Below are 13,472 nucleotides of genomic sequence, written 5' to 3'. Positions count from 1 at the left end.
CCGCTTGGGTAATACACTCACTTCCATTTAGGTTTGTAATAAAAGTTTACAGATAATTTGGGCTACATTCCAAGGTATTTCTTATCTTTCCCTAAAAATCATTCCCCTAGTCTGAGTGTTATTAGCTAGGGTTAGTGGGGAAGGGACCATGGGCAGGGAGCCATCCTAACCAGTCAGGGTCAGTGTTAACTGAGGAGTCAAAAGAAGCCAGAGAGGAGAAAGAACCCATCTAGGGGACTGCAGATATGTTAAAACAAACAGTTAAGCCATAAATGCCCAGAAGAATGCCCTCCTCTCCTCTCTCTTTAACTCTTAATTTCTCTACCACTGCTGGCTCCATCTCTCAAGTTCCCTGGAAACTTCCTGAAGTAGCCCATCCTGATAAAAAAAGTAAAAAATAAAAAAGCCATTACTCAGGCTTTAATCACAATTCTACTCATCCCTTTTAGATGAATTATCTTTTAGAGTTAGAATTTAACCTTTACAGTTAAATTTCTCCAAAGATTGTGGACAGAGGCTCTCTCCTATTTTCACCTCCTACTCCCTCTTCAACCTGTTAATGTCTGGTTTTAGCCACTCCTACTAGGATGAATCAGTTCTCTGGAAGGTTTCCAGTGGTCTCCTAGTCACCAGTCCTTAGTCCTCGCGCTCCTTAACCTCCCATTTGTTCCTCTGTTCTAGAAAGCCATTAAGTTGGAACACTTCCCATTTGAGCTTGCACAGACTTGCCTTCTGCTGTCCTTCTCCAGTCCACAAATGGAAGTCATCTCCAAAGTTCTGACTTCAATTCTTTCTATAGTTTCTCTCCCTTAGTCATTTTGTCCATTTCCATGACCTCAACTATAATTCATGTTGATGACTCCCAGTCTGTCTCTGGTTCTGACCTCTCCACCCATGTTTCCATGTGCTTGCTGGATAATTTCACATGGATATCCTTCTGACACCTCTACCTCAATGGGTGTAAGACTCAGTTTGCCATCTTTTCCTTCAGAACTGTCCTTCCACCCTAGCTCAAAGCTTGAGTCATCTTCATTTCTTCCCCTTTTCTCAGTTGGTCCCTACACAGATTAGGGTGGAGACTTCTTTTCTTTCTGACCCATAAATTAGGAATTTGTGCCACAACTTCCTATCTTTAGGGAAATACTGCAGAGCTGCTTTCTTTTTATAAAGCCCCTTACTTACTCTTACTTTGGCAGGTAAATAACTCAGTGGTGGGGGAAATCAGGGAGGACCTTCCAGCCACTAGTGGGCAGGGTTGATGTATGAAAGGATGAAAGGTCCCCTTCTCACATATGGTCTTGTCTCTTGCTCAGTCATGCTGCAAGCCTCAGGGGTGGGAGAGTGTCAGGCTCTTTTTGGCTTCTGGTCTCCAGGTAAGTAGTATCATGGTGCCCTAGTGTTGGGAAGGCCTGTAGTTCTTCAGCTGTGACTGGCTGGGTACACAGAGTTAGGGGAAAAGGAATAAGATGTCCCATTTTGGCCTTGGATCTAAGCCATGTTCTTCAATCTGAATTTACCCTGAATAAAGTTAACATTTTAATTTCCTTTTGGTTCTCATGTGTATTCTCAATTTGGTTGAGAATCCAAAGGGAAGAAGGGCTGCATGATGGAACATCTTCTACATACCTGATACCAAACACTCTTAACCATTTTAATCAACTCATTTGTCTTCCCTTGGGTGACAGTGTTAACTCACTAGCATAAAAAGTCAAAAAATTATCTGTACTTTTCCATCTTGATTGTTCATTTCTTCATATGAAACATTTGATCAAGGACCTTCCTCCTCTATACCTACTGCCAAACCTAAATTTTTTTGTGACTTTGATGCAATGTCAATTATTTTTTGTAATGAAAACCTAGCAAAAAGAAAATATATGAATTCTACTAAATTAACTTCTAAAAAGGATTGATTGGCTGATTTAATATTTATTAAATTCCACAATGCATTAGCATCACATAAACACACAGAAGCAATTAAGAACATGCCATTATTTGGAGATGGAAATGATAAATTAGCAAGAAATCAGAAAATAGCAATGGAACCTAAGTACTAGATTCTTTCAATGATTTGGTTTCCTTATTATTAGGATCCTTGAGATAACTGATGTAAAGAACAAACACGAATGCATCTAAAAAGAAATATCTATAATCCTACTGCATGGTAGTAAGGCATTTGTCTGCCAAGAAAGATAAATGATGTTCTTGTGTGTACTTGAAACTTATAAATGGCTGCAGCAAGACACAGGATGATAACAATTGTGCTAAAGTAATAGCTCAGAAAACCATAATTGCTAGTTAGTTGCTTTTTGTCATTAAAAATGCAGAGTTTGGAGGAAATTGGTTACTATGCTGTGTTTGTGGTCTTAGACACCTTTCAAGGATATTTAGGCCATGTTAGCTCACTCACAAATTTTAGTCCGTGGGAAGTATAAAGCAAAAGCTACCTTCCCAAATTCTATTAGTTATTTCTGCCCATGTTTGCAGAAGGTTAATTTTTTTTTTGTTGCTGTTTTAAATTATTCTACCGGGATAGAATTCTACTGGGAGTCAATGCAGTAAAAAATTCTTCCTATCCTGATGTGCCAAACATTGCAGACTCTCAGGATTCTCTTCAACACTCCTGCACAATGGACAGGAACACAGTCTCTCTCTGCAGTGGGCTGCGGTAGTAGGAGACCTTTGAGCAATGTGAACATGGTGCAGTGCTACCTGGCAGACCCCGAGTGCCAGGGACCTATGAAGCCTATCCTGACTTGCAGCGCAGCCTCTTCTCTGACATTCAACATTCTCACCTTATACAGCATCTGCAAGCAAGGTCCTTGCATCTTCAAACCAAAACAACCCAATGTGATGCAACATGTCAACAACTTGAATGTTTATTTTGCTTTAGGAAACGACTTGTACGTAAGAAAATTTCATCCATGGTTTACCATGTTTATGAATCTGGCATTTAGGAAATGCATTAGGCAATGCCTTTTTGAGTTTCCTTTAATGCCTACACATGGTAATATGTTCAAGGCCTTGAAAACATCAATGGTTAAGCTCCCATGCAGAGTTGTACAGTTGATTTTATATAGTTAGAAAACAATACTGATTTTGAGATCCTACAAGCAAATACAACCTAAGTATTGTCATCTAGTCTGTAAATGCTTTTCGGAATTTTACAAATTACTTTTTTATGACAATTTCTTCAGTGTCTTAAATATTCCAAAGTAAGAGTCCGCCTCAGTAGTTATTAGAAACCCCACAAATGCAATAATGTGTTACTTTATGTCACTATAATTGCAGTGCCTTATGCAAGTAAATAAAACAAAATAAGCAAAAAACAGCCGCCTCCCCGCCTCTACCCCCCACCCCCACCCCCGCCGCTGCCGCCAGGGAATGCCTGCATTGCCTGGGGAGCAGCATAACGAGGTACAGTACTCGGCCGGCCAAGGCCAAAAGATGCCGCAGACTGCAGCCGCAGCGGCTTCCGGGCCAGGTGGCAGTGGCTGTCCGCAGAAAGGCACACTGCAGCGCTCCCGCCACACCTTCCGCGTTGGCACTGCACCAGAGACCACTGTAAAATCTCCTGGCCATCAACAATATACTTTTTTGCTGGTTATGAAGAAAGAGGAGGGGACAGGAGGGAATGTGTGCGTTTTGAGCGTGACAGATCATTATTCCCTCACACTCCCTAAAATATTTCTCCTCAAAATATTTACAAGCCAGTCTCCAGCTTCCTTTATCTGCCAGTTCCCTAAATCTGAAATTGCCTCTCTCCTCAAACGCTCTGAATGAGTCAAGGTTTGACGGTAAACGCATGGATGCAGAAGGATCTACAGTGCCCATTTCTCGGCTGAGAAATAGTACCTCGTTTGGGGTGTAACAGTTCACGTCTGCAGACCGGAGCGTTCCACTGGGGAGCGCTCCCACTTTAGAGGGGCTTGGAGAAGGTGGGCCTCCCGTGCCTGGAAAACCCCAATTCCCAGGGAAGGCCCTTCCCGGTGTTCACGCTTCAGCGTGCGAGGAACCCCCCCGCAAGCAATAGCTCACCCGGCTGCATCCTCCAAAGCCCCAACCTCGGGGCGGGGCGCGGGGAGGTGGGAGGTGGGGGTAGCACCGCCTGCAGGCTCCCGCCAGCGCCTCACGGTTTTCCCCCTGGCTCCTTGGCGCCCCCTGTCGCCGGGCTCCCCAGCAATTCGGCCCAGGGAGGCTGGATAGGTGGAAGCCCCGGGTGTCGGGGAGCGGAGAGGCGCCGGCTCTGTGCACCCGCGGACCGCGCGGACTGGCGGGCGGCCCCGCGGGAGGGCGCTGGGCACTCAGGCCCGGGCGCAGCCCGCGGCCGCCGCCGAAGCCGCCGCAGCCATGTCCGCGCGCCCGCGTTGCCGCAGCCCGGTCGTGATGTCATCAGGCGAGCCCCCGCCGCGGCGCCCCATTCCCGCCCCCCGCGGGCCGCCGCCGCTGCAGCCGGGGCGCCGCGTCCCCGCCCCGACCCACGTGCGCCCGGCTTCTGGGATGCCGAGGCCGGCGGCGACCGCAAGAGGATGCGCGGGACCCGGGTGGCCACAGCGGCAGTGCTGCTCCTCCCAGCCCGCCGCGTCCCCGGCGGGGCTGCGCCCGGGGGCTGCGCACGGACGGGGGCGGGGGCGCCTGGGGAGGGAGGGGAGAGGCTCCCCGCCGCCAAGTCCCTGCCTCGTCGCCGTCTGCTGAGTCATGGCAAGCGCTCCCCGCAGCCCTGGATCACTCTCATAGCGCGGCTGGCGCGGGGTGCGCAGCCATTGGGCTGGACGCGGGGCCGCGAGCGCCGGGCATGACGCGCTGAGCCGCGCTCGCCCGTGCCCGCCGCTTCTTAGTGCGCCCGGCACGGGTGCCTGTGCCGCCGCCCTCCAGCCCCGCCGCCGCCAAGCCGCCCCCGCCTCGCCCGCACCATGATCGCCGCGGCTTTCCTCGTCTTGCTGAGACCCTACAGCATACAATGTGCCCTCTTCCTCTTGTTGCTTCTGCTGGGCACCATCGCCACCATCGTCTTCTTTTGCTGCTGGCACCGCAGGCTCCAGAAAGGGAGGCATCCGATGAAATCGGTCTTTTCGGGTCGTTCAAGGAGCCGAGGTAAGACACGCCGCGACGGGGTTCTTCGGGCTAGGAGGAACATTTGAGCCAATTTGGAGAGTGAAGCGGAGCTCGTTTCCGCGCTGCGGTCCCTACCCCCATCGTTGCCCACTCCGCAAGCCTAGTACGTTTGTGTTTAACGTCCCTTGCCCTTTTTGCCCTCACCGCCTTCCCCCGGTCTCCCGGGTTGGGATAACCACGGGGATGTCCAGAGCTGGGAGGGGAGGCACGGACGCAAATTCTAAGTGTCAGTTTGCTAAAGCCCTAAGGGTAATAGCGGAATCCGGGGCTGCGGCATCCTCCCTTCACCCATCCATCGCTGGAGCTTAGGGGTAAGAAAGTAAGGCATGGAGAGTTCGGGGCTCCCCAACTCTCCCAGAACTTTCCCTGAAACTTCTGGCGGAGAACTCACCTAGAGACCAATGGCCTAGTAATCTCCCCGCCCTAGAGTGCGTCCCCACCGAAATCAAGGCGTCTGGAATGTGCCTTCCCACCCCTTGTCCCTCATTAGTCATTAGTAACTCGGCAGGTGAAGAACAAGGAGTTAAATGAAGTCTCGTTTTTCTCTTTTCTCCCCAGATGCTGTTATGAGATCCCACCACTTTCGCTCTGAGGTAATTTATTTAGCGCGCACGCTCAAGGTCAGAAGAAGTTCTCTTTCCTGAGTACCAATATTAATCCTATGCGTGTTAAGAAGCCAGTAGGGCATTGAATGGCGATCATGCTGCCCCCAGGCCGAAAGTGACGTTTCTTTTTAAGCAATTCCCTAACAGTACTGCCTAGCAAACGAAAGGTGTTCACAAATTTCTTGTGTAGCGGAGCCGTTGTACCAGAGGTGTAAAGACAGCCCCCCAAAGCGCTACAGACCTTAGGAAACTTAGCCACGGGTGGATCTCAGCTTCGTTTACTGTAATTTGCGGGGGGAAGCTGTCTGGGTGCAGTCAGCCGGCTGTAGTGGTTCCCTTGGACTTGAATAGCTGACGACAGAGAAGAGCTCTTAGGAAGTTAGTGCAGAGCAATTTGATCCACATGCATTTCATTTTAGGCTCTCAAGTTTACCTTCATATTCGCCCATAAAGCTGTCCGTGTTTTACTGGGGCCATCTGAGGATTTTTGCAAAGTGATGGTAGTGATCTGGCTTTATCTGATCGTGTGTGCTGGTCTTTGCTCTGGGAATGTGGACCATACCTCCGTGAGCGGCTGATGTGGGTGCAGGGATGACGGTGGACTGCTGTGAGACTGAGCCCCGCTGAAGGTAGAACAAAACAAAAGCACAAGCTCTCTCTGGCCCAGCGTTCCTTAATGAGTTTCCAGGCCAACCCGCATTTAGTGTGAGATAATTTTCTCTTTTTAGGAGTGTTTCACACAGCCAGACTGGCAGGTTACTGGTAACAATGCTTAATGCGGTTTACTCATTTCAGTGAAGACTTCATAGTTAGACACCATCCATTTCCTTACCATTTACCTGAGAAGTTATTTCACATTTCATTTCACTAGTTAATCAGATGTTTTATTGCACCCTAGATGTTTTATTGGACTCTGGTTGCTTGAAAGCTTTAACTGCATTATTATAACATCATTATAATGTTGTACCGGGAGTAATTCTACTGCATCAAAGCCCTGGAGGGTGCGAACTCTGTGCCCAATTTAGGATACTTAAGAGAAAAAATGAACCAGTCAGATAATCAAGAGGTTCCATTTCTTTCTTTACACTAACTAGCTGTGTGGTTCTGGGAAACTTTCTTAACTTCTCAGCACCTCAGTTTCCCTATCTGAAAAGTAGAACGAGTAGTACCTTGCAGAGTTATAGTGGGAGGGGAGATTTACAAGTAATTATGTGAAAAAACACACTTAGTTCATAGTAAATATTTAGTACTGGGTAGCAATCATTACATCTTGTAAAATTGAATTTAAAAATGTGGAAAAATCAAAATCTTTGCACAATTTAAAGTCTTAATTGAGCTAATTAATTAAAATTTATGGGAGACAACATAAACTGTGTCTATTATGAAGCAGCATTTTTGGATATCCAATTAATAGACTAACTCCTTTAGATGTGACAAAAAATAATGGCCAGGGTGCAAACATAAAAATTTAGGATTTTGATTTTAAAAAGAGATTCCCAGCTCCATACACATAAGTGGTAGAATCAAGATAATCCTTTTATGGATTGTTATATTAGCCATTAGGCATTTCAGCTAAAATACAAACCAAAAATTGAGATAGGAGTATGTCTTACTCAGGATGAATGCTTAACTCAGAGATAACTGAGCTTGCATTTGGTTAGGAAAGCTGGGAGCAGTTGTTTAATGCTTTAACTCATTTCACAAGATTCCTAGTCCAGTTTGACGTCTTGTCTGTACTTCACATTTGCCTCATCTGCTAGCCTGTGAGCTCCTTGAGGACATGAATCATGTCTCTTGTTTAGGGCTGTATCCCTACTGCCTGGTGTATAGTGGGTTCTTAATAAATACTTATTGAATGAATGAAAAATTTCTCCGTGTGTGCCAGTTCCCGGAACTGGGCAAATAGAACTCAGAGTTGGGCAAAAAAGAAAAATGCACATTCTCAGGACATTGCTTGGAATTCAACATTTGCTGAAACTCTTTCTAGCTTTTAAAAATTGCCCTGGTGTTTGTATTAAAAATATAAGCCACTAATTATAACAAAATGGATTTAGTTAGAGTATTTTTTTCCTCAGTGTGCCTCACTGAGCATGCTGAGTCTTGATCTCGGGGCCATGAGTTTGGGCCCCATGTTGGGTGTCAAGCTACTTAAAAAAAAGGAAAAAAATATTTTTTTCTCAGGAAATTAAATACAATATTGGCTTAATTTGTTGAGGGGCTACCTGTGTTCCTTTATGTACCACATTTCTTTGATAAACTACTCAAAGAATGTTATTTTATAAGTGAAAATCCTGAGACTGTGTTGTATGAAAATGTCACATTTCCTCACTGTTTTCTTCACTAGTAAAATATTTTTATATTTTACCACAAATAAAACATTTTCCCTTGAGGAAAACACTGGAAATTATTTTTTCTTCTCCCTTTTTCTCAAAATGCCATTTATTGAAGGATTTTCTCCTTGAGAAATACCTCTGAATTTTTTGGATTCCAGCATTTAAAAAAAATTAGAATTTGAGCAGCATAATGGATATTCTTGTTGCTTTTTAGTACTAGCTGCTGCAAAATATTTCTCAAAAAAAAGTGTTTTGATTTTTAACAAGTCATAATCATATTGAACTAAGAAGTTAGTGTCTTCCTCGTTCCAATCTCAGTAAGTAGATACTTCACTTTCAGCATTTCCGTAGTGGTCAAATGAGGAAAATGAGTTTAGGACGTGCTGACTCATTTTGAAATGTGAAAGAGCTTTGGGAAAGCCCTTGAACATGTGGAGAAGTTTGTTAGCCCTGTGCTGCTTTCCCTGGCAGAGGATATTGCTTCTGCTACCTACACTCTCAGGAAGGAGTCCAACTGGACTGGAAATTTCAGGATGTTCCTTCCCAGGTAGTCAGAGAATTACTTGGGCAGGGAGGGAAGACTATGGCATCAGAACCCACTTTGCTTTCTGAAGAAAGTTACATCTTTTGTCTGAGGAGCTCCAGCTTTGTTTTCTTCACAAAGTATATACTAAACACATTTCTTCAGCATGTAGCAGTTTCTTCCTCATGAAGCTGCAACTAAATAATATCCATGTTTATAAGATGTTTTGGAACCGTAACCACCTACCAGCCCTTTTGATTTTGACATACTTGTCAATTCATCTTTACTGGCTTAATAGTCCTCTCAATTTTAATAATAGCATGTAGAACATGAAATGATTAACCCAGCCAGCAAGGGCTGAAGCTCTAACTCCGGCTCACTGACAGTTATGAAGACCCAGTGAGATAGATAGAAATATGTGTTTTCTGTAGGAATATAAAGAACTTGTGTAGTTTCTTTGTTGTTGTTCTTTTGTTTTTTGTCATAAACAGCTACAGAAGAGAAGTGACTTCACACTGAAGTAGGACACAGTTTAGAAAGCAGGTGTTCAATCTGGGTATCTAAGAAGGGATTCTTTTCCTGAGCATTTATGTTTTATACTGTGCCTTTACACAATGGTTAACTGTTACCCTGGATTCCTGTGGTGAAAATCGGGCAGTGACAATCCTGATTTTAAGGAAATTTCAGAAAGTGATACGGGTAATTGAGGTGCCATTAGATTTCAAGCAAGCGTCTTGGGAGTACGTCAATGAAGACAATTATAATGCCCTTTGAGACTACCCAGAGTGAGCAGTGGTAAATGATCCCTATTCATCAGCTCAGTGGAATAAGGGAAACCTTGTTTCACATAAGGAGGGGGAAGAGTGTGTTGTGTGTCTATCAGGATTTGAGTAAATCTCTTCACTTCCCGTTTCAGGTAAAGGAACCAAAAGAGTTAAGTTAAGCAGTTCCCAAAGAGCCACATAGCAAGATAAGGACTGAGTAAGACAAGAACTCCCTGGCTACATTTTGTCTGCACTGTGGTGTTTAACTGTGTCACTCATAGCTCAGGGAATAATATGCCCAACATTCTCAATGAAAGGGACAAGCTAAGTTGAGTGAATTGTTAGTGGACACTTCTTACAAAGCAGAATAGATTAATCCTTTAGGCTTTTCCAGTGATTATCCAAGTTATCCTAGATGAAAGGATGTTCCACATAAACTCTCTTGGCCTCATTATATTCCCAGGGTGAACCTTTATCAAACCATGCAAGAACAGTCAGCAAAATAACCATATTTCATAACTTCTCATTAAATGTGTATATTTCGTTGAAAATTATCCAATTTAGTGGATTAGAGAAAATGATAGTTGATTATTTAGCTTTTGTAATTGGGTTATCTTTATAAATAAATTCTTTGCCTAGAGTTAAATTCTAGGTCTAAATTAATTTATCCTAATTAATCAGTCATAAATTGAACTCTACACATGATATGGTATTCATTTATCTTCATTCAATTATTTTCAAAACAAACAAATTTACTTTTTCGTTCTGTACAATGTGTAATGTTAGATAGTAGGGCTAACAGAAGGTCTGAGGTATAGCCCCTGCCCTTGACGATTACTTCTAGGTCATTTCCAATATCAGTGCTGAAATATTATAGTTGCTGGTTTCTTCTGTTACCGTAACTGAACTGCTGTGCCATTTTCAACTGAATCACAAATGTGCCAAGAGCATTGAAGGCCAGGGTATACAAGTATGGCCAATACATTTGTAAAAAAGACAAATTCACCCTGTTCACAGAGCTTTATTATGCCAGCATCATCACTACCATATAATTTATCCTTACTTTAGCTACATGGCAACAAAACAGAGTGCTAAAAGAAAAAAAAAAAGAAGGAAGAAGAGAAACCCACTTTTTTTCCCCCATGCAATCTAAGCCAATTAAATGCAATCTAGATGAAAGTTGAAATAAGAGCTTTTCCAGAGAGTTTGAATCTTTGTGTAATCTTAAGGCTCAAGAATGACTCTTTTTTGAGATTTGGTTTTTAAAATAGATCTAGGCTAATTGAAAGTCTTGGTTTAGTGAAAGGAATATAAGAATAGAGTTTGAATCCTGATTTTGGGTTCCAGCTCTGCACTAACTATGTGATCTTGGTCAAGTTCTTAGTGTCTCTGAGACTTAGAGTTGGTGTTCACTGGTAACATGAAGGTGGTCACTGAAGGCCCTTCCAGAAATAACAGGCCGTGTTTGTGCTGTGTGCAAAGCATCATGCTAAAAAGACATCATGTAAAACATGATTCCTGTCTTCTAGGAGATTAAGGCAGGTAAAGATGAAGATATAATTAACAAAAATACCAAGTAATATATATATATTTTTAAAGATTTTGTTTATTTATTTGACAGAGAGACAGCCAGCGAGAGAGGGAACACAAGCAGGGGGAGTGGGAGAAGAAGAAGCAGGCTCCCAGCAGAGCAGGGAGCCGGATGCGGGGCTCAATCCCAGGACCCTGGGATCACGCCCTGAGCCGAAGGCAGACACTTAACGACTGAGCCACCCAGGTGCCCCCCAAGTAACAAATTATGTATAGAAAAGGAATGGTTGGGAGGCGCCTGGGTGGCTCAGTCAGTTAAGCATCTGCCTTCAGCTCAGGTCATGATCCCAGGGTCCTGGGATCGAGTCCCACGTCATGCTCCCTGCTCGGCAGGGTAGTCTGCTTCTCCCTCTCCCTCTGCCCTTTCCCCCTTGCTTCTTGTGCTCTCTCTCACTCACTCCCTCTCTCAAATAAATAAGTAAAATCTTAAAAAGAAAAAGAAAAGAATGGTTGGAATAGTTCTGACGAAACGGCTACTTCTAGCTGGGGTGATCAGAGAAGCCTCCCAAGAGGCAGTGATATTTATGCTGAAGCATGCAGGTTGGGTAGTATCTGGCTAGACAGAGGGAATGAGAGCAACCCCCCAGCAGAATGCGTAAGGATAGGCAATGATTTAGGAAGGCGCATGGCTGTTTTCAGAGCTCAGAATATACCAGTATGATTAGAAAAAAGGGTTCCTAGCTCTACATTCCTTTAAATCTTTAAAGAAATATAAGTGAATGCCAGCTACAATAAAACTATTTTTTGCATACTACTTGACAGTTGTCAAAGGCCCTTAACATTATTTTGTTTGAACACTGTAGGAGGTCACCTGCTATGAGCCCTCTCTGGAGAAACAAAAAAAATTGCTTTTTGATTTCTTTTCCGGCAACTATAGCGAAACAGTCCGATCGCTCTTTTTTTGCATGGAGAGTCATGTCCATGGCTGCAGAGGGCCTGGGAGAATGGCTGGTTGGATGTGTGCCTTTCTGGTCGCCCTGAAGCTGTGCTTTTGCAGGATACCATGTTTTTCAGGTCCAGTGCTTAAGTATCATTGGGTTGTATTTTGACTTCAGAACACCATATGTCCAGGGATTTGTGACATCTTGCTCATGTGTTCAGTGCGGTTATTACAAATCCTAATGCAAAGTGGAATACATTTGTAGGTAATTAGTTATGTACAAGATGGTTTTTATCAGCTTTGAAATATATTACAGTTTTTTAAAGTATTTGAAATGTGTCTCTGCTTTTAAACTGCTTCCTTGTAAATCTGCCTCCCGTAAGAATTGTTCTAGGTGTTTGTGTCCTCCTCAAATCCTCAAGCCTACTCCTTCACCCTCAGCCAGTGACTTTTGTCTCCTAACTCACAGAGAACATCGATGCCATCAAGCAATAGCACTTTATTTATTTATTTATTTAAGAGAGAGAGAGGAGAGTGAGAGAGAGAGCATGACCAGGGGTGAGGGGGCAGAGAGAAAGGGACAAGCAGACACCCCACTGAGCAGGGAGCCCAATACAGGGCTCCATCTCAGGACCCTGAGATCATGACCTGAGCCAAAGGCAGACACTTAACTAACTGAGCCACCCAGGCACCCCAAGCAATAGCACTTTAAACTTTTTGACCCCTGAAAACTACGTGTATCTTAAACTTCCTTCCCAGTCCAATAGAAAAACCCATCTGTCGTCCTCCATTCTCATATTTCATGCTTATGTCGTGAATTCCTTTTCTTCCAACTCTTGGAGATGTTTTTCCATGAATCATCCCCTCCTCATTTATTTTCTATTGCTCCCTCCTTGCATGCTCTTTTCCCTAACACATAAGCATCATATGTGCTGTCTTTTTTAAAAAAAATTTTAATTTGAATTCAATTTAGTTAACACATACTGTATTATTAGTTTCAGAGGTAGAATTCAGTAATTTACCAGTTGTATACAACACCCAGTGCTCATTACATCATGTGCCCTCCTTAATGCCCATCACCCAGTTACCCCATCCCCCACCCACCTCCCCTCCAGCAACAGTTTGTTCCTTGTAGTTAAAGAGCCTGTTGTGGTTTGCCTCCCTCTCTGATTTCCTTTTATTTTATTTTTCTTTCCCTTCCCCTATGTTCATCTGTTTTGTTTCTTAGATACCACAAATGAGTGAAATCACATGGTATTTGTCTTTCTCTGCCTGACTGATTTCACTTAGCATAATACCCTGTAGTTCATCCGGGTTGTTGCAAATGGCAAGATTCCATTCTTTTTGATAGCTGAATAATATTCCATTATGTATATATGTGTGTGTATGCACACCCACACACACACATACACGCACACCCACACGATGGACATCTGGGCTCTTTCCATAGTTTGGCCATTAGAGACATTGCTGCTATACACATTGGGGTGCATGTGCCCCTTCAAATCACTATGTTTGTATCCTCTGGATAAATACCTAGTAGTGCAATTGCTGGGTCTTAAGGTAGCTCTACTTTTAACTTTTTGAGGAACTGTTTTCCATACTGTTTTCCAGAGTGGCTGCTCTGTGCTGCCTTTTGAAAACAATACAAACCTCCCTATACCA

At 43.8% G+C, this 13,472-nt stretch overlaps 2 protein-coding genes across 15 annotated transcripts in view; one reads left to right on the top strand and one right to left on the bottom strand.

Annotated features, from left to right (window-relative positions):
• The window catches only part of BEND6 (BEN domain containing 6), a 43,019-nt gene extending 38,631 nt beyond the window's left edge, over positions 1–4,388 (bottom strand). For both annotated transcript variants that reach the window (XM_057304004.1, XM_026507161.4), the window contains exon 1: positions 4,036–4,388. The gene's annotated coding sequence lies outside the window, so the exon portion shown is untranslated. The remainder of the gene's footprint in view (positions 1–4,035) is intronic.
• A 341-nt stretch (positions 4,389–4,729) lies between these two features.
• LOC113261161 (dystonin) overlaps positions 4,730–13,472 on the top strand; it is a 453,463-nt gene continuing 444,720 nt past the window's right edge. For 9 of the 13 annotated variants that reach the window (XM_057304001.1, XM_057304002.1, XM_057303997.1 and 6 more), the window contains exons 1-2: positions 4,811–5,091; positions 5,671–5,732. In XM_057304001.1, the coding sequence (XP_057159984.1) occupies positions 4,911–5,091; positions 5,671–5,732 (243 nt within the window). In that variant the 5' untranslated portion in view covers positions 4,811–4,910. Of the gene's footprint in view, positions 5,092–5,670; positions 5,733–13,472 lie in introns of all 13 variants that reach the window. The other 4 variants (XM_026507181.4, XM_026507164.4, XM_044387138.3 and 1 more) reach the window with 1 other exon arrangement.

This window comes from Ursus arctos, unplaced genomic scaffold (assembly GCF_023065955.2).
Source record: "Ursus arctos isolate Adak ecotype North America unplaced genomic scaffold, UrsArc2.0 scaffold_29, whole genome shotgun sequence".
In the NCBI taxonomy this organism is placed as follows: domain Eukaryota; kingdom Metazoa; phylum Chordata; class Mammalia; order Carnivora; family Ursidae; genus Ursus; species Ursus arctos.
Note: the sequence above shows the minus strand (reverse complement) of the source record. Positions and strands in the feature narration are given on the sequence as shown.